Source organism: Meriones unguiculatus, chromosome 10 (assembly GCF_030254825.1).
Source record: "Meriones unguiculatus strain TT.TT164.6M chromosome 10, Bangor_MerUng_6.1, whole genome shotgun sequence".
Lineage (NCBI taxonomy): Eukaryota > Metazoa > Chordata > Mammalia > Rodentia > Muridae > Meriones > Meriones unguiculatus.
The window spans coordinates 11,164,313-11,184,371 of NC_083358.1; the positions used below are offsets into that span (position 1 = coordinate 11,164,313).

At 47.7% G+C, this 20,059-nt stretch overlaps 1 protein-coding gene across 1 annotated transcript; it reads right to left on the reverse strand.

Annotated features, from left to right (window-relative positions):
- Nucleotides 1-1,143: 1,143 nt before the first annotated feature.
- On the reverse strand, nucleotides 1,144-17,938 carry Atmin (ATM interactor). Its single transcript, XM_021638836.2, has 4 exons — nucleotides 17,582-17,938; nucleotides 9,268-9,393; nucleotides 7,205-7,404; nucleotides 1,144-5,391 (listed from the first exon to the last, which is right to left on the reverse strand). Exons 1-4 carry the CDS (start codon nucleotides 17,903-17,905, stop codon nucleotides 3,591-3,593), a joined length of 2,451 nt encoding a protein of 816 aa, XP_021494511.1. The 5' UTR covers nucleotides 17,906-17,938; the 3' UTR covers nucleotides 1,144-3,590.
- Nucleotides 17,939-20,059: the final 2,121 nt, after the last annotated feature.

Here is a 20,059-nt window from a genome sequence, read left to right on the forward strand (position 1 = left end):
GAGGTAAGGAGAGAACACAACTTCATAGCACTTGACCCCAAAGTTACTCGTCCTTTCCTCCTGATCTCTTTAAAGGCCTCGTGCAAGCATGAGGTGCAGCCATTTAAATATACCACTTGATGTACCTCAGGAGCCTACAGCAGGATTACCTAAATTGGAGAGGAGACCAGCTGAGTGGTTTCACAGATGGACCAGTACTGCACATTTTCCCTGAATGAAAAAGTAACTTTGAACTTCACTCAATATCTTTCATATAAGGTTATAAAAACTCGAATTTCCTTCTTATCAGAAGGGATCAGAAACAGGTTTGTCTTTCCTGTAGAGCAGCGACGAAGCAGAGAGCTACTGCCTTGCTGTCTGTCTCATTTTATTCTTAAGCTCTTCAGGGAGAAAAGGTAGTCCACCATACCAGAATCACACGTGCTGAGTGCACAAAGTGAAGTGAATTATTTTGTTTTTTCAAGACAGGGTTTCTCTTTAAAGCAGCCCTGGCTGTCCTGGGACTCTGTGTAGATCAAACTGGTCTTGAACCCAGAAATCCACCTGCAAATGCTCAGATTAAAGCCATGCAGTATTATTAACAATAATGAATTTTCCTTAAAAATTCCCAAGGTAGGTCATATTTATCTCAAAATGCAAATTTAGTAATTGCCTTTATAAAAAAGGTGTATTTTTGAGAAGGGGTCTCACTATTTGGCCCTGCTGTCCCTAAATTTGCTGTATAGACTAGGTTAGCCTTGAACTCAGTGATCAGCTGGCCACTCCCTCCTGAGTCCTGGGATTAAAGGAAGGTACCACTATGCTGGGCTTATGCTTTTATTTTTCATTTATGAATGTGTATATGCACATGTGTTAGGGTGCCCTCCCAGTCCAGAAGGCATCGAACGCCTTGAAGCTAGAGCTAGAGGTGGTTGTGATAATGGGTGCTGGGATTTGGATCCTGTGGAAGGGCAGCAAGCTGTCTGAACCACCAAGCCACCTCTTCATCCCTTCGGCTCTCTGTTTAGAGAAAAGTGTCATTGTGTTTTTATCAAAGTAACTGGGTGCAACCATTCCATTACCATAGTCTGAAAAACAGATGTTCATTAAAAGTGAGGGCAACAAATTCACATCACGAGCACAGACAAAATTCACACAGAAGGGTAGATTTCTAGCTTCTTTTTAATCACTGATTTTGTGTTTACAAACAACCTCAGGAGAATTCAGGTGACTAAGGTTTTGTGGGGACAGTTCTTGCACATAAAGGACAATTACATGCTCCATTTTTCCCCCTGTAACTATTAAGAGACATTGCCACAAAAACAAAAACTTAAAGCCATAGATTGCTGCGCTCATATTTACAAAAAGCCACAGGCAGACATGCATTTCTCCTTCAGCTGAAGGGCTTAAATAGATGCTTGAACGTTAAGGCAGTGACGATTCCAAAACATAACAGAAAATCTAAGTTAAGGCTTTATGTCTGTTCTGCAACTCACATTCACAGGCAATTGTGACCAAAATCACTGTTTAGCTCCTGGGTTGTGCTCATCTGCTGGGTGTGTTATTAGCCCATTACCAAGTCCTTTGCATTGGATGAATGGGACACGACAGCAGCAATACCACCAATTTACTTAATGAATCATTAGTCCCCTTAGGTTTTATTCTGAGGATTCAGCTTTTGGCAGCACAAGCATATACCACGGGGGGTAGGGAGGAGACAAAAAAAAAACCCAAAAAAACAAAAACAAAAAAAAACACCAAAAACAACAAACAGGGTTTTCCAGGGTAGCCTGGAAGGGTCCCCAGGCTATGCTCATTCTGATTTGCCTCAGAGTGGGCCAACTATGAAGCCATGACCCATTTAGCATAGAGAACCCCCAAGGCATGCTTGACCACTCTCCCCTCAGAACGCAGAAATTACCCTTCAGCTCTGAAGCAACTATTGCCCAGCTTTTTCTCTTTAAAGAATGTATCATAACAGAAGCTAGACTCACATACTTTAGATGGATCTAGTCTATAATTGCTAGTCTCAAGGCACACATAATATGCTTGCCAGACCAAAGTGCTTCCTTCAAGGAAAAGAAGGGGCTGGACAGAAGGAAAGACTTTGTAGGCCATGCTCCTTCTATCAAGATCACAAGTGCAGGGTATTAAGAGGGGGCTGGGCAGAAATACTTTTCCTCACCCCACTCTTTCCTTCTTAATTCTTAAGAGGTTCTATGGGTATATTATGGGAAAACAGTTGGGTAGCCCCCGTGGTCTACTGTGGAGCAGGGCGTTTGTGGTTGTAATTATGTGAAGTATGTATTTGCACACAACTTTTCCAAACCCCAAAATATTCAGGAGAAATGTTTTTCTCTTTCTTGCTGTGAGGTCACTGATAGCTGGTAGCCTCCAGGTAGCATGAGGATGGGGACAAGTCACAGGAGAGACCCAGGCGTAATTGTAATTCATGACTGAAAGGTTGGGATGTTTTCAGCTTTAGCCCTACCTCCCAATCCAGTGGGAAGGGTGGCATTCAAGGTTAAGCTGGTCACTAATGGCAATGATTTAAGCAACTCTACCCACACAACGAAGCGGCCATTAACCCTAGAAGCCTGGGTTTGGAGGGGTTTTACAAGGCTAAACATACAGATTTGTGGTGGGTCCTGTGCCCCTTTCCCACCCACTGTACCCTTTGCAGTAACGGTATCCCTGAGTTCTGCAAGCTCTCTAAGTTAACTGAGCCCGAAGAGTGCAGAGTCACAGGAACCCCAATTTATAGAAAGTTAGAAGCTCTGGGGTCCTGGGCTCCAGACAGAAGTGACTTGACATCTAGCCACTGTGTGCTCACAGCTGGCTGCCTGCTGGCATATGGCAATCCCACATTTGGTCACAGAGGTCTTCTTGATCAACACTATCGAGAGAGCCGAGGAGAGCTTTTCCACGAAGCAGGATGAGCCCGAGCTGAGCAGAATGGCAGGACTCCACTACGCACATCTCCAGTTTGGATGCCTTGCTCCTACTAAAACTGCGATTTACACTAAGGACTCGCCATGCTCGCACTGGCCAGTAACTCCGCAGCGGGAAAAGGGCGGCACACGATGCTGGCAGCAGTCACGGCTCAGGACAGCAGACACTGCATAAAAAATGGTCAAAAAAGCTAATGACAGCTGTGGCTTCCCTTGGTGTTTCCAAGTCGGAAGGGATGTGACAAGGCATGGGGGTGGCAGCTCAGGAGTCAGCTCACAAGCGCTGTCTGAGCGTTGGAGGTGCCCTTTAAATATGCTACCCTCAGTTAAAGCAATTGTGAAGCTTGTGCCCTACTACCTGGTAAGCTTGGCTTTAGCTAAATGGTTCCAAGTTTTACAGTGTGAAATGCTTTGTTTTAAAGATAGAAAACCTAAACAGGAGGAGCAAACGCAGGCGACATTGAAACTTTTTAGATCAACACCTTACACTTTATAATACACTCACATTTGTACACCAATCTTGTGTTCACGAGTACAAAACGCCAAGGACCATAGAGAATCTAAACAGCTGCCCCACAGACCACATCCCCTGTTGGTGCCACTGTCCCTGTCCTCATGTTCTAAACCCACAAGGAACGGGGCGGGTGCCTGGCCGCACCTTCAGAAGCTGGAGACAGCGTGCAGCTCTGCGCACGTCTGGGTTTCCACAGAGCTGAACTGGGATTCCATCGTATTCCAGGCCAGGTCGGCCAGAAGGAAGTCGTCCATTGCTGTCTGAGTTTCATTGCTGGTGAGGAACAAGTTCCCCAGGGGCTCCAGGCCAGAGCTCATGGTCTGTGTCTCTGTGCTGCTCAACTGGACCTTGCCCTCCAGGGCAGGCGTGTGTCGAGCTGGGGAGGCTCCTTCCGTTTGGGTCTCTGTGTCAGAAGAGTCAGTGCTCATGGAGAAGCTCGAGTGTTTCAGGATGCTGCCTAGGGGCAGGTGAGGGCTACTGTCTAAGAAGAAGTTCAAGTCTGTCTGGGTCTGTGTGTCAAACATCTCCAGGCCTAAGAAGCTTGAGCCTCCCCTGAACCCGTAGGGCTGTGTGGAGGGGTCTGTGAGGAAGAAGTCAGTCTGCGTCTCGATGTCCAGGGACTCTAAGACCGGCTCAGTGCTCACGGTGCTGAGGTCACTCTCTTCAGTCTGAGTCTGGATATTTGAGGCTGAGAGGAACTCTTCAATATCAAAATCGATCCCAGAATTCTGGGCTGAGCTTGACGGTAGCTGGGCATCAGGCCCGGGGTTCGTGTCTGACAAAAGACTCCGGTTATCCAGCGCCTGACCAGGCAGATTACTTGACAAGATGTTTTCTAAGTCACTCAGCAGATCTATGGTTTGAGTCTGATTATCTGTCATGTTCTGTGAAGGAATCATGCTGTTCTGGGAACTGAAGTTTAACATGGGAGCAGACTTTTCAATGACTTGGCTTAATATCTTAGGGTCATTCTGAGGTAACAGGCCATGAGTCACTGTGTCTGCAACTAAACTGCTACCCATGATGTTGTCGGTGGGAACACTATATGATGGATGGACACTTCCAAAAATGTCCCCGCAGAGGCCAGTGTGGCCCACCTGCACCGGGTCATCTGTGGGGGTTTGCATCCTGCTGGTTTGGGTTTCCCGTGAGATCCCCTGGAAACAGGTGTCTATAAAAGCATCTGTCTGAGCAGCTATGGATGAAGTGACCTTCGAGCTGGGCACCAATGTCTGGGTGTGGACACTGACAGGAAGGGACACTTGAGAATCAAATGACAGGTCAGTTTGAGAACAGGATGACACGGAGGAATCAGGGCCAAGCCACTGAGCAGAAGGCATCAAGTTGGGGGAGGCGTAGGACAGGTCCGTCTGCACATTGATTGAGGAGATGCTGTTCTTCGGACATGCGCTCCCTAGTTCTTGTAAAGGACTACACGGATCTTTACCCACGTTCACTTGAACACCGGTACTGACTGGCTCAACGATAGGACTGATAATTTTTGAGAGAGGTAGGCTCTCCTTCAGAGAGCAGGCCTCCGGATCCAGGCTGAGGATCAAGGTTCCGACCGACAAGGGTACGAAGTGTACAGCACCTGCAGCGGAGCCATGATCCACACCGAACACCACAGGCTGGGCCGAGGACTCGGCTGCAGGCACCAAGACAGGTACGGGGGAAAACTGCATGACTGGCAGTTTAACCAGAGCCACCTTGGGCTTTGGTAAAAGCAACTTTTGGGGGCACCTGGGAGGCGCTGGGATGCTCTGCTTTTTGGTGTGGGAGCCACAAGAGTCTTCAAATGCTGCTGCCAGCTTTACTTCCGAAGTTTCTAGTTCATGAGTGCCTTGCTGAGGGGCTGGTTGGTCACTCAGTGGTTCAATGGTTTTACTGGACAACTTTTGGCTTTGCATGTAGCTTTCCATTTTCCTCTTTTTACTGGGTGGGTCTCTGGAAATAGTCACAAAGCAAAAGTGAAACCAATTTTAAAATAAAACTTAAGGAAAAAAAATTCATTTAAAAAAAAACGTATTTACGTGCACGTATGTATTTCTGGGTTAGTAATATGTACATGGTCACAAAGGTTGGAAATGGGTATGGATTCTGTGGAGCTGGAGTTATAGATGTTCTGAGCTGCCTGACGTCCTGGGAACCAGACTCAGGTATTCCGTGAGGGCAGAAAGCACTCCTCCGCTGAGCCATCTCTCCAGCTGGAGCTGCTGCTGATGACATCACTGCACCTTCTCTACTCATCACGCCACTTCCCACGTGAGAGGCGGGATCCAGACAGTGGCGGTGCACCCCTCTGCCATCTCAGAGTCAGACACACACTCAGAAACACATCCCTCTTGCCAGGGACTTATTCTCACTCTGGCTTTAACTTTTGAGACCTCTCCTGTTTCTGTGTCCTAAGGGATTTCAGGCATGTGTGAAATACACTCCACCCTCAACTTGGAAGTTTAAAAATTCTATTTATTATTACATTTATTTAGTATGTGTGTACATGTGTGTCATAGCACATTTGTTGTGTGGAGGTCAGAACAACCCTTGGGAATCGGTTCTCTCCTTCTCCCATGTTGATCCTAAGGCTCAAACTCAGGTCATCAGGTTTGAAGGCAAGAGCCTTTACCCACTGAGCCAGCTCGATGGCTGGCCCCTTAACTTAAAAATTTAAACTCTAAGATTAAGATCAGGAACTTGAAAACCAAGAAGCCTATAAGTATCATACCCACTGCAGAAGGCTATTACACCAAATAGAGATTTTATTTTTTAAAATGAAGCTTAAAGCTGAGCTGGTAATTATAACCCTAGCTAACAGGAGGCTGAGGCCAGAAGTTTAAGAGCAGCCAAAGCCACAGAGTGAGTTCGGGGCCAGTGTCAACAATGAAGAAAGTGAAATGAGGACTGGATGGGACTCAGGGCTGAGCACTTGCCCAGTATCCATGAGGCCCTGAATTCGATCCTCAGCATCACTGACTGTAAGTAAGCAGACATAATGAAACACTGAGTCATGATAAAACCTTTAGCTGCCAGTAATTTGTTTCCCTAGAGAGAAGATGGAGAGTTGAGACTTTCAAGTGGGAACAGGAAGGGAGCACCAGGAACTGTGTGCTGGAGAGGGGGCCTGGCGGTCAAGGGCACTTGCTGCTTTCCACAGGACCTGAATTTGTCTCCAGCACCCACATTGGACATGTCACAACTGCCTGTAGCTCCAGCTCCAGGGGGTCCAATGCCCTCTTCTGACCTCTGCATTCAAGTGCCATTCATATATACTGACGTACACATACATGTAAGTAAAAAAACACTAAGCACCCGGGTCAGCATCTCAGGCTGTGCTGGCCACTGCAGCACACACCTGTAACCCCAGTACCTGGGAGGCCATAGCACACACCGGAAACCCCACCCAGCATCTGGGAGGCCGCAACAGGGGACACATCTATAACCCCAGTACCTGGAAGGTTACGGCAGAGGAAAAGACACACCTATAATCCCAGCACCTAAGAGGCTGTCGCAGGTGGACACATCTGTAACCCCAGCACTTGGGTAACGACAGAATGGTTACATCTATAATCATTAGGCCAGCCTCAAATACAAAAGTGAAAAAGGATCCTGGCCCAGGGGGCTCTTCTGCTATCACTGCTACTATTCCAGAAGCACCCTTTTCAAAGGCACAGATTGTTCCCCCTCTTCCTTTTGTTCCCTGTTTGGCTGCCCCCCCAGACCCCCGAAAGTCCCATTTCAGCACCACCTCTCTGTGCTTTACCTGTGCTCTGCAGGGATCTCATGGCCAGTTCGGTAGATGTGAGACTGCAGTGCGGTTCTGCTGGCGTAGGGACAGCCGCATGTACACTGGAAGGTCTTGCCACAATCCTCCTCGTGTCTTTTCAGGTCCCACTCGGTGCCATAGGAATTACTGCATTTACTGCATTTATGCTTCTTCTCTGCATGCATTTTCATGAAGTGCTTGCAAGGAACACAGTTGGGATTAAGACAAGAGACAGCATCACATTAAGCTCCACCCACACACCCAAGTTCCCAGCCACCACCAGGTACAGCATTTGCAAGCAGACAAACTTCAGCTTAACATATGCTTCTCCTTATGCACAGTGGGCAGGCTGCCTTGGAACCAATCCGTGTATTCAGACTCTCAACTACACACCAAGTGCTGTGGGTAAGAACATACAGTGTGCTGGCTAGGTTTATGTCAATTTCACACAAGCTGGAGTTATCTGAAAGGAGGGAGCCTCAGTTGAGAAAATGCCTGCATAAGCTCTGGCTGTAGGACATTTTCTTATTAGTGATTGATGGGGGAAGGGCCCAGCCCATTGCCAGTGGTCCTGGGTTCTACAGGAAAGCAGGCTGGGCAAGCCATGATGAGCAAGCCAGTAAGCAGCACCCCTCTGTGGCTTCTGCATCAGCTCCTGCTTCCAGGCCCTGCTCTGTCTGAGTTTCTCACCTGGCTTCCTTCAATGACAGACTATGATGTGGGCGTGCAAGCCGGGTAAACCCTTTCTTTCCCAACTTGCTTTTTGGCCATGGCGTTTCGTGGTAGCAACAGTAACGCTGACACATAGAGTCTCTGCAGTGTCCTCCAGACCCCTCCAGAGGAACTTCGGGAACAGTCTCAAATTCATCTGTGTGCATGCATGTGGACACGGGCACGGGGTCTGTGGGGCCAGAGGAGAGGCCAGGTTTCCATGGACTTACCGCCTGACAGGGAACCTGGGGGATGGACCTTAGGTCTTCTCCAAGAGCAAGCAGTATGTGCTTTTGGCCACTGAGCCTTCTCTCCAGCCCTCAGGCTCAACTGATTCAGTCTGGAAACTCTTTCCTCAGTAGCTGGATCTCTCCCTCCTCACAGGACAGCAGCCTCCTCCTGGACATTCCGAATGTTCCTCCTCCGGGAGTACACTAGCTTTGTGTCTTGCCCTTGCCCTCAGAGGCGGGTTTACCAAGGGTCTGCAGTATAAATGGTCTTATTCCTGGCGATATTGCCTGTTCTTCTTCCTCTACAAATCTGGGTCTGGCTGTGCATTTCACTCTGGAACAAGCCTCAACAAATACCCAGACTGACTGAGGAACCGTGGAGGAAGGCCTGGCCAGCAGCTCCACAGAGCTTGTATTCAGATCTTTGGTTATGCCTGTTCCGCAGGTAGAGCACACACTGAGTTTATGCCATCTGTATGCCCTTGTGCTAGATATTTGAGCCCACGGGCTCAGATATTTGAATACTTGGTCCCCTGTGGACTGGTGACACTGGATAAGTTTAGGAGGTGTGGGCTTGTTGGTGAAAGTATGGCACTGGGGACAGACTTTGAGGTTTCAAAGCCACATGCCATTCCTAGTTTGCTCCCTCTGTTTTCCTACTTGCAGCTTAAGACATGACCAATGCAGCTTTTGCTCCAGCTACTAGGCCTCTGCTTGCTGCCATGCTTCCCTGCCATGACGGACTCTCACCCCTCAGGGGCTGTAAGCCAAATAAACACTTCCTTCTGTAAGTTGCCCTCGTCATGGTATTATTTATTTAAAAATTATTTATTTTTTATTTTATGTGTATGGGCATCTTACATGTGTGTATATCTAAGTACCACATGGATACAGCTCCTACAGAGGCCAGAAGAGAGTGTAGGATTTCCTGAAACTGCAGCTGCAGACATTTGTAAGTTGCCATGTGGGTGGCTGCGAACTGGACCCAAGAGTCCTCTGGAAGAGCAACCAAGACTTTTAACCATGGAGCTGTCTTCTAGCCTGGTTGCAGTGTTTTATCACAGTAATAGGTAAGTAATTAACACATTCATCTTGGGAAAAATATAGTAAGTGACATACCTGTTTAACCAGAGAAAATTGAGAAAATGGTCTGTCAGGGCCTCTAGGACATCCTTTGATTGGACAACAGTAGAATTTCGGCACAGTTTTCAAATCTTTCCTAATTGTTGGATTTACTATGCCATCCTGTGGAAGTAATATCCAGCAATTACCATCTCTCTCTTTTATTTTTTTTAAGACATAATCTCTTGACGTAGTACTGGCTAGCCTGAAACTAACTATGTTGACCAGGCTGGCCTTAAAATCAGAGATCTGCCTGGAATTAAGGAGTGCACCACCATATCTGGCTCAGCAATTGTCTTACAAAACCCACCACAATGGAGGTAGAAATAAAGGAAATAGACACCTATCTATCCTTCCAGCCAGCCTGTCTGCAAGTAGAACCGTTCCCCAGCTACCAGACTTGTCCTCGATCCTGTTTGTCACCCTTACCCACATCTTAGTCTGAGCGCCTCAGAAAACTTGTATGAGTTCTCCCTATGAGGACCTTCATAGTGTGCATACATGCTGTGCAAACGTATAAAGGTCAGAGGTCAACATCAGATGTTCCTAGATCACTCTCCATTTTATTTTTTCTTTTAAAAATAAAAGCCCAGCACCTTGACCTGGTGGGGTGTCTCAGTGACCCTCTAGCCTAATTTTTGGAGATGTGTTCCCTCACTGTGACAGCTATTCTTGGTTGTCAAGTTGACTACGTCTGGAATGAACTACAATCCAGAAATGGAGGGCGCATCTGTGAGAGATCTTTTGCTTGATATGAAGTGGGTAAATCCACTCCTAGTCTGGACCTGTGAGGAGGGAAGACACACCTTTAGCCTGGATCTTGAAGTGGGCCACACCTTCTGCCAAAGTCTGGATAAGGACATGGAAGAAGAAAGCTCTTGCTCTTTGCCTGCTTGCCCTCTCCTTGCTAGCACATCCATTCCTTCACTGGCATCAGAGCCTACTTCTTTGGGACTCCAGCACATTCTGAAGACCAGCTGAGACTTTCAGCCTTGTGGACTGAGAAACTACTGGATTCTTGAACTTTCCCTTCACAGCCAGCCACTGTTGGATTAGCCAGACTGCCGCCTGTAAGTCATTCCAACAAATCCCCTTTATACATAAAGAGAGATTCATCCTCTGGGTTCGGTTATTAGAGAATCCCCAGTACCACACTCACTGAACCTGGAGCTCACCAACTCCACTAGGCTGGTGGCCAAGGAGCTCCAGGGTTCTTCCTGTCTGCCTTCCCAGTGTTAATGTTGACATGGCCTTCACATTTGAGCTCTCATGCTCGCATCACATACACTTTATAACTGAGCCACCTCCCAGACTACATGAAGACCCTCCTCCACAACCCTGCTCTACCAAGGATTGAACCCAGGACCTCACACGTGCTAGGCAAGTTTTCTACACTGAGCTGTATCTCCGGTTGGGACTTTGATCTGATTACCATCCTGTCACCTAATGTAGTGACAGTAGTAGTTTGAAATGTAGGCACTGGCTGTTTGCAGTGTAATGAATGATACAATGCCTAGTGCTGACCTCCGCACTTTCTATTAACTCCTCTGTTGTTTTATTTTATGTATATGGGTGTTCTGTGTGCCTGGTGCTCAATGAGGCCAGAGAGGGGTTACAGATGGTTGTGAGCTACCATGTGGGTGCTGGAAACTGAACTCAGGTTCTCTGGAGGAACAGCCAGTACTCTTAACCATTGAGCCACCTCCCCAATTTTGCTAAGTTTTTGCTTAAAAAAGGTGCAATTCAATTTTTCCTAATGCAGTATTTTACCATCTCCAGTTCCTCCTCCCGAACTTCCCTTCACAAGGCCTCACTGAGTAGGCCTGGTGCTACCTTAGTCCTAAAAGCAGCCTGGAATGTTTGTGTGACCATGCCCAGCCTTTAAAATGTTAATTAATTGATTGATTATTAAAATCCAGGCCAGTGAGATGGTTCCATGGGTAAAGACACTTGCTGCATAAGCCTGATGACCTCAGTATAATCCCCAGAAGCAACAATAGGACGGAACCATTTCCTAAAAGTTGTCCTCTGATATTCATAAGTGAGCCTTCTCCTCATTAGTAATAATAATTATTAATAACTAAATAAAACCAAAGTATGTTATTTAGAGAGGCATGGCTTTTAATATGTTGCTCAGGATGACTCCGAGGATCAAGTAAGAAACCTCCTTCAGTCTCTGGAGTAGACAGGTCCATACTTACACACACCACCACACCGGGCTTTAAGTGACATCAACTGGGAGTTTTAAAAAAAGTTCAAATGCATGTGTGTGTCCTATGTGTGGAGTTTAGTGAAAACCTTGGCTAGTGGCCTCAGAAATGAGGCAGAGTCTCTCACTGGCCTGGAACTGTCTAGCCCTGGGATTACAGGCACATGCTACCTTATCACACCAGGCATTTGTACTGGGGTTCTATGGGAGAGCAAATTCAGGTGGTCTGTACAGCTATCCATACTTTAGGCCCTGGTGGCTTCAGACATAATTCTTGTCTGACACCTCCCAGGTGGCTCTAAAGGAGGGAGTGGGTGGTGGCCAGCTTGTCTTCCGGTCATCAGAGAAAGAAATGGGTGGCAGGTTCAGGTGCCAGCTGCTACCGTATACCTAGAAATCCCATTCTTCTAGCATCCTGCTAAGAGGCACACGGCCCTGGCCACGCCCTCCTCTTCTTTCAGTGTACACTTAAGAGTGTGAGATATTATAAACTGCATGGCCCAAGCCTTGCCCTGGTTCTTAGAGGTACATGTGGCCTTGCTGATTGCCTAATCACTGAGAGGGAAAGAAGTGTTGTTTTGTTCGAATTCCATCATTTGCCTTTGTTCATTTTGGATGTAGTCATTCCTCTGAGTTTTCAGTGCTGTTCCGCTCACCAGGACCGTATCACAGCACTGTCTGGAGCTCAACCTCCTAAAAGCTGCGGCCCTTTAATACAGTTCCTTGTGTTGTAGTGACCCCCAACCATAATTATTTTGCTGCTGCTTTGTAATTCTAATTTTACTACTGTTATGAACTGTAGTGTAAATATCTGCTAGTCAACCCCCAGAGTGGTCTTCAGACAGGTTGAGAACCACTGGTCTACCCGAGCACAGCTTTTGCTGAATGCTGGCAGCTGCTGTGTAATGACACCAACAGTGTCCCTCCTCGCCAACCTCATCTCATTTACCAGTTATCCTATGTTTTAACAGAAAACTTTGGAAGTTACACTTTCCTTGTCTAGTACCATCAATGAGAGGAATGGATATGAGTGTGTTCAGTTGAAAGATGCTTCCCAACCCCCTAATTCACATGCCCATGATGGAATTCCTTCTGGTCAGTTCAGTTCACACTCAGAAGTTGTCTCAGTCATCAGATCCCAAGCTGCTAAAAGTGCCAAAAAAGGTCATCTGGCATCTTTCACCATATATACATATATAATATTAAAATTTTATTCTGAAGTATTGTGTGTTCATGCATGAGTGTTTGCATACCACAAACATGCAGGAGCCTGTGGAGGACAGGAGAGGGTGTCAGACCATCTGGACCTAGTGTTGCATGTGGTTCTGAGTGTTGCTGTGGGTGCTGGGGACTGACCCCGGTCTACTGTAAGAGCAGCACTCACTCTATACCATCGAGCTATTTCTTTAATTAATCTTTTAAAATTAATTTTAAAAATGTTAAGCTTTTAGACCCCCAATTAATATCTTGAAAATTTACCTTCAATCATGCCAGATGTTCAGACCATTTCCAACAGCCTCCCGATGCCACCCATGCCCAGACTTCACCAGCCTGGGATACTCAAAGTCCCCATCCTTTATTGAACTACTGTTACACTGAATGGAACTCATACTGAAATGTCCTTCACAAAGTGCTTGGGAACAGAACTAACCCTGAGATTCAAATATTTGCATAGACTTACTATTACAGTGTCCTTAATTGAAAAACCCCCAAATGCTCCAAATCTGACGGCTTTTGAGCTTCAGATTGGCACTCAAAGATTTATGGATTTGGAGTCATTTCAGATGCTTAGCCCGCAAATTTAATTACCCAGCCTTTCCGTTTGTTACCTCTTGGCTCGGGGAGTATTCTGAACCCAGTAAATGTTCGGTGCGAGCTTGTGTATTGTGCTGGATGCTCCCCTGGCCCGTGTGAGCCAGAGCTACAGTTTATGTGGGGATGAGACCACGGAACTTGTGCAAGATGCTAGTTATTCCTCAGACAGCAACCACCCACCGCTCTACCCATTCCCTCTTTCTGGGGGCTAGCTCCTTCATTACAGAGGCCCACATGGCTTTGCGGTTTCTTTCTACTTGTTCAGAGACAGTGAGTTCAAAGGTCAGCAGGAAATGGCACAATAGGAGTTACAGTAGGAAAGTAGTGTTTTATCTGCTGCCCTCAACACAGTCAGGAATACTTGCCAGGTTGAGGACATGACTTGTGTGTGACTGGATCGAGAGTCTGCACTCTTTATCATTACCCTGTTCTACTCTTTCCCCACTCCTGTTGGCTCCTTTTATGTTTTACTCATAATTGACTTCCAGCCAAACACTCCTTTCTCAGATGGAAATGTGGAAACATTTTATTTAATTAGTATTAATCATTATTAATATTGAATAGATAACAATTAAATTTAAATAATATTTAAATATCTTTAAGAGTTTGCAAAAGAAAAAACAATCCCAAAACAAAATGGAGGGGGCTGAGCGTGCAGCTCTGTGAAAAAACAGCAGCTAGCACGAGTGGATCCCCAGGCTCCATATTTATCACCACAGACCAAGACCTCAAAACAAACAAACAAACAAACCAAGATTGGAAATAAATAGACAAATAAAAGGAGGAGGGGCTGGAGAGATGGCTCAGTGGTTAAGAGCATTTGCTGTTCTTTCAGAGTTCAGTTCCCAGCACCCACATGGCAACTGGCAACTCACAACCACCTGTAACTCCAGCTCCAGGGGATCCAGTGCTGACTTCTGGCTTCTGTGAGCATCCATACTTTAGCCAGGCATACATACACACGAAAATAAAAATACCTTGAAGAACAGAAAAAGGAGGGTGAGGGTGTGTGTGGCCGAAGAGGAGAGGACAATGAAGACAGAGGCAGAAACTGCCTAGCACCTCACCACCCTTGCAGAAAGCACCCAAGGAGCCCATTCTAAACAGAAAGTCAGTAGTCTTTGCGTAATGTAGTTCACAGAGCAACTTGCTGCAGCCTTTCTTTCCTCTTTAAAATAATGCCACTGAAAACGTCCCCCTGGATGGAGCAGAACCCAGAATCCACTGGGCTGGGCTTTAAAAAGATGACTGCTGCTTGATAAGAGGCTCCATAAGTGCCCACCTGCACCCTTCACTGCTTTCAAGTGCTGCTCCAGCAGTCAGGCAGAGCCTGCTTCCTCCCACTCGTCCTCTGGATCATTTTAGCTCTCATTCCAAAGCATCACTGCTCCCTTTCTCTGCTAAGCCCACTGCAGGCTTGGCTGGCTGATGACATGTCCAGATTTCCTTTCAGGGCATGGAACACAGACATTTATTTTGAGAACCCACATTAACACCAAAGCCTGCTCACGATTACTCAGCCTTACTCGCCATCCTTCAGAAGGGCTTAGGTATTAGGCTGGGTGGGGGATACATTAGAATAAATTAACTATAGAACAAATAGTGTGGGAGGGAATGAAATATTATCATGGCCAGGAAACTAGAAAAACATGGAAAGAAATTAGGGTCACTCAAGGAGCTGAAAGCCAACACAATGAAAAATTCTATTGGGTTGAAGAAAGTCAGCCAAAATGGGGCTGGAGAAATGGCAAAGAGTGGCTAAGAGTGTGCACTATTCTTGTAGAGGACCTGAATTCAGTTCCCAGCACTCATGTCAGGTCAGGTAACTCCAGGAGGTTAACATCCTCTCTGGACTCCAAGGGCACCCACACATGCGTGCATCTCTCAACACACGAACACACAAAATTAAAAAAGCTTAACGGATCAATCACGCTCACCCAAACACATAGGGCCTTCTGGGAACCATTTGTCCCCATGCCACACTCTTCTCTTTCCTAATAATATTTTGATAATAACACATATAATATCAAGACTCAAACTGAAGGGCCTCTGAGTAGTAGCCATCCTGAGGGTACACATAGTTGCTACGCTCAGGCCTTATCACGAAGATACGGCTCTGCCACACAGGCCCCTTCATTAGAAAAAAAAAAACAACACAAAAACCAACTCCCTTTCCATCAGACAACAGGTGCCAGGGGCTTTGGGCCCTGAGGTTACCAAGGCAGAGGTTACAAGAAGTGAGCTGCCTGACAGGGAACCAGCAGCCACAGATCTGAGGCAGTTTAAATACTGCTAAACAAAGCTTCCAGAGACGAGGCAGGAATGTTCTCCCAACAGTCCACTTTCCTGTTGCTCAGGATGTGGGCTCAGGAATGGACCAGCCTGCTTACTGCTATCTCCAGATGAGAGAATCTGAAAAACCAATGACGAGGCTGGAAAGGATGACTTCACACAGACTCTCAGCAAGTGAGGGCACTGGTATTCTGACATGCTCAGATCTGAGTAAAGATCTGACTGTGGACGTCACGTTTGTTAGAGTGGGGCATTGGTGCACGCTGCAGCCCCAGCACTTGGGAGGAGAACATTCCCAGGAAGTTAACCTGATCTACATAGTGAGTTTAGGGTAGCCAGTGCTATCTAATCCCTGCTTCAGAACGGAATGGAACTGAACCAAGCCGAACCAAGCCAAACCAAACCTGTAATGGCTCAGACATGTTTCTCTTGTCACCTGTTTTGTCTGGCCTTTTGTGTATTTCTGAGATTTGGGCACTTAAAAAACAATCAGAAAGAAGCTACTGTACATCATCAAACTAGTTCTCCACAGCCAATGGCATCTTTGTCCTTCTAGGGCATCACCAAGATTTGGGGGCTACAGTGCTCCTAACAGCAGCTCCAGAGAAACGAACAAATAACTAGCTAAGAATTGCTGGCTAGAGTCGTCACTGCAGCCAACACTGAGGAAGCCTTTGGTCAGATGGCAGCTTCATTTGGTTTTCAGAAACACAGCACCTGGGGCTGGGGGTGTAGAAGAGTGTTTGCCTAGCATTCCTGAAGTCCTGAATGATCCCAAGCACTGACTGAAAATGTGCATGATGGTGCATTCCTACAGTCTCAGCATCTGGGAGGTGGAGGCAGGTGGATCAAGAGTTCAAGGTTATCCTCAGCTACACAGTAAGTTTGAGGATAGCCTGGGCTACACTACACAGCAAGGGGACAACACTGAAGGCAAGTTATGGTTGTTGGATGCAAGTTATAAGGAACTGAGGGATCAGAATTCTCCCAGACACACTCACTCTTCATCCACCTAAACTGGGGTGAGGAAAAGGGAGGGTTTAACATTTAGGATGGAAGAGAAGACTGCACCTGAAGCCCAGGGCAAGTTGCACTTGTGTTCTGGAATGAGGCCCAAACTTTTGCACAGAACTTTCTCAGCATGACCCTGCTGACATTTCCCGACTGACCTTTCTACGAGATCACCGTTCCCTCTTGCGCGCAGCTGCTAAGTCGCAGGTCACCCCTTAAGAGCAACACAGCACTGCTACAGAGTAAAACCTCAAAGCTGCTGCTGCTCAGTTCTCATGGAAGTGCCCGAGGTGGATTTACCTGAAGGTCAGACAGATCCTGCAACCTTCTCGGTAATGAGTCAAATCAGCTGCCTTCAGTGACTTGCGTTTTCCACAAACGAAACTGCTGGCACAGAAATCTAATGGTGGAAGGAAGCTTCCTAGTGTAAAAGCTGAAGCTGTGACTTAACAGGTCTGGTGTGTGGGGGGGCAACATCTGATTTTTTTTTCTTTTCCCCAAGCTCTCAGAGTATACCATACGTTTGAAAGTCATCGTCCTCTTTATGTAACACAGGGAGGTCTTGCTCAGATAACTGTAGTATTATGTACCGACCGGTGGACCTCCTCCTAAAGATCCAAGGAAGAAACCTCCTACCCCTGTCATTCCTGAGCAGAGTTGATCTCAGCAACCGTGTGAAACTTGTAGCTCAAGTGCCCAACCCGCAGCTGCTTCTGAATGACCAGGTAGGAGCCACCCGCAGCTTCGTGGGCGGGGTGGAAAGCGTTTGGGGTTGCACCTGGGTGCCTTGGTGGCATCACCTGTCACTCATCCTAGGAACCCGGGTAAACAGGCAGCTCGCTGAGGTGCTGCGGGCACGCCACCGGGAAGCGGCTGGCCCGGTGCGTGTGCGCGCCCCGCGCTCTCGCGCTCCCGCCGTGCACGGTCGGGTGCAGGTGGCCGGTCACCGCGCACACCCCGCACACCCCGCCGCGGCCCGCTCACCTGCAGTCGGTGGCTCTTGACTAGGTGCATGTTGAGCGCAGGACTATTGGGCAGGATCTTGCCGCAGCCGCGCACAGTGCACAGAATATTAGTGCGCACAGCCCGGGACAGCTCGCTCACAGACGGCTGGATCAGCTCCCGGGCCGGTGGCACCGGGGCCACGGCCCGAGCCCTAGCCGGTCGCGGCCGGCTGCCTTGCAGCCGCGACTCCGACGGCCCCCACGGGCTTGAGGCGGCGGCGGCTCCCCGCGTGCTCGCCGGCATGACCGGGACCCCCGGGGCCGGAGCCGCAGACTCAGCCGCCGCCGCCTCCGTCGCCGCCATGGCTCCCGCACGGCTGCCAGACCCCTCTCACTGTGCCCGCCCCCGCCGCAGCCACTTCCGGCAAGGGGCGGGGCCGCCGGCCTCATTAGCATCCGGCCGCGAGGCTGCCGCAGCGCCCCCAGCCGGCCGCGGCGAGCGCTCATCGGAGTCGAACCCATCTGGGCCGGCTGAAGTTCCCTTTGCTGGGAGAGAACAGGTGAAGTGGATGGGTTCCACCGACCCACCCATTCCTTCTTCCTGACCACTGAGCTCAGGCGACAGCTGGATAGAAGAAAAAGCGATGCGTTTAGTTTTAACTTTTTCTGGTTGTTGCTTTATTATTATTAGGAATTAGTTTTATATTGTAGACCATTTGCCTAGCATGTTTAAGGCTCTGTATCAACAGCACATTAAAAAAACAAAAACAAAAAAAACACACACACACACACACACACAACAAAATTTATTTTATTTTTTGAGACAGGGCCTCATGTAGCCCAATCTGATCTCAAACGCCCCATACAGCGAAGGAGTCCTTGAACTCTTGATTCTTTTACCTTCACCTTCCAAGTACTGGGAATAATACCAGGCCTGGCTTGTTGTGTTGAAGATTGAATCTGGGGCTTTGTGCATGATAGACAAGTACTCTGCCAGCTGAGCTACATCCCCAGCCCCCAAAGGCTAATTAATTATCTTCTGTTTCTGAAGAAGTCAAAAGTCTGAAACGGATCCACTCAGCTGAAACCAAGCTGTCAGCAGGGCTGGTTCTTATTTGAGGCTCCAAGGACCTTGCTTTTTCCAGCTTCTAGAGGTCTCCTTCCTCTATACCAAAATCAGTAATGAGAGTTGAGTCCGTCACGTTCCGTAACTGACAACTTCAGTTATCACATCTCCTGTTACACTGGGCCTGTCCTGGTATCACGGGGCCATTTGCTCAACAGGGTCCCTTTGCCTTGGGAACATACTCAGATTCCAGGGATTAGGATGCAGACATTTCTGAGAACCGTTCAGCATGACTTTAGGCTACAAAGTGATTGCTGGATGGGTGTTCTTGTCAGTAGAGTAAGGTTATTAATGCTGCTGGAGATGGGGGCACACCCGTTGCCACTGAACTCACCAAACAGAGGCAGGATTGCCACGGGCTCAAGGCCAGCTAGGCCACAGGGGGGAAGTGCCCTGAGCATTGCCTGCTCCCACCATGGTCGGCATGCTGCCTGCTTGTAAGAGCTTGGAAATGAGCTGGGGCCTGAGTTAAGTACCACGGTGCTTGCCACATGTACAGTGTTTGGTAAACAGCCGTTATTTTGGGAACTGGTGGTTTGAATGAGAGTGGCTGCCGTAGGCCCCTGCTTGAATGCTTGGTTCTCAGAAAGGTACAACTGTTTAAAAGGATTAGGAGGTGTGGTCTTGTTGGAGGAGCTTTGTAACTGGGGGTGGGCTCTGAGGTTGCAAAACCCCAAGCCATTCCCAGTTACCTCTCTCTGCCTCCAGCTTGTAGATAAGAAGACCTCAGCTGCTGCTCCAGCACTGCGCCTGCCTGCCAGCTGCCATATTCCTTCTAGCAATGGTCTTGGGCTTTAATCCTCTGGAACTGTCAGCCGCAGCTAAGTGCTTTCTTTTCTAAGTTGCTTAGGCCGTTGTGTTTTGTCACAATAGGAAAGTAACTAAGACAGGGATTCTACTGAGTCATTTCTAAATGCAGAGATCTTTGTCTTTCTTTGCATTTACTGCACTATCTGTCCCCAGGCATTTTCAGATAGCCATTAAGCATCTAAATCTTGAATTTTCTTAAGCGGGAGCCTCACTCTGGGAGGTCTACAGGATACAGCCTATGATGGATCTTTCTTGTTCAGATTCCAGATCTTCATCCCTGCCAAGTATACCAGGGAGAGCTATCAAGTAATAGAATATCCCAGGAAGTTCAACGGCTTTTGTCGTTTCCACTCAGCCATTCAGGCACCTCATGGGCAGACTGCTTTCCTAGTATGGGACTGGTCAAATGGAGTTAGTGGGGCTGGTTAGCTCAGTGGTTAAGGGCACTTATTGTTCTTACAAGGACAGGTTTGATTCCCAACACCCAATGGTGGCTTACTGCTAGCAATAACTCCAGTTCCAGGGGATCCAATGCTTTCTTTTTATTTGTGAGGGCACCAGGCATGAAGGCAGTGCACATAC

What these genes read in the sequence shown, in the direction of transcription:
- Atmin (XM_021638836.2), bottom strand. Translation starts at nt 17,905, where the DNA reads ATGGCGGCGACGGAGGCGGCGGCGGCTGAGTCTGCGGCTCCGGCCCCG. An exon ending in TCAAGAGCCACCGACTGCAG is followed by an intron (nt 9,394 to 17,581) that starts GTGAGCGGGCCG and finishes TTACTTCCACAG; the next exon opens with GATGGCATAGTAAATCCAAC. An exon ending in GAGATCCCTGCAGAGCACAG is followed by an intron (nt 5,392 to 7,204) that starts GTAAAGCACAGA and finishes GACTATTTCCAG; the next exon opens with AGACCCACCCAGTAAAAAGA.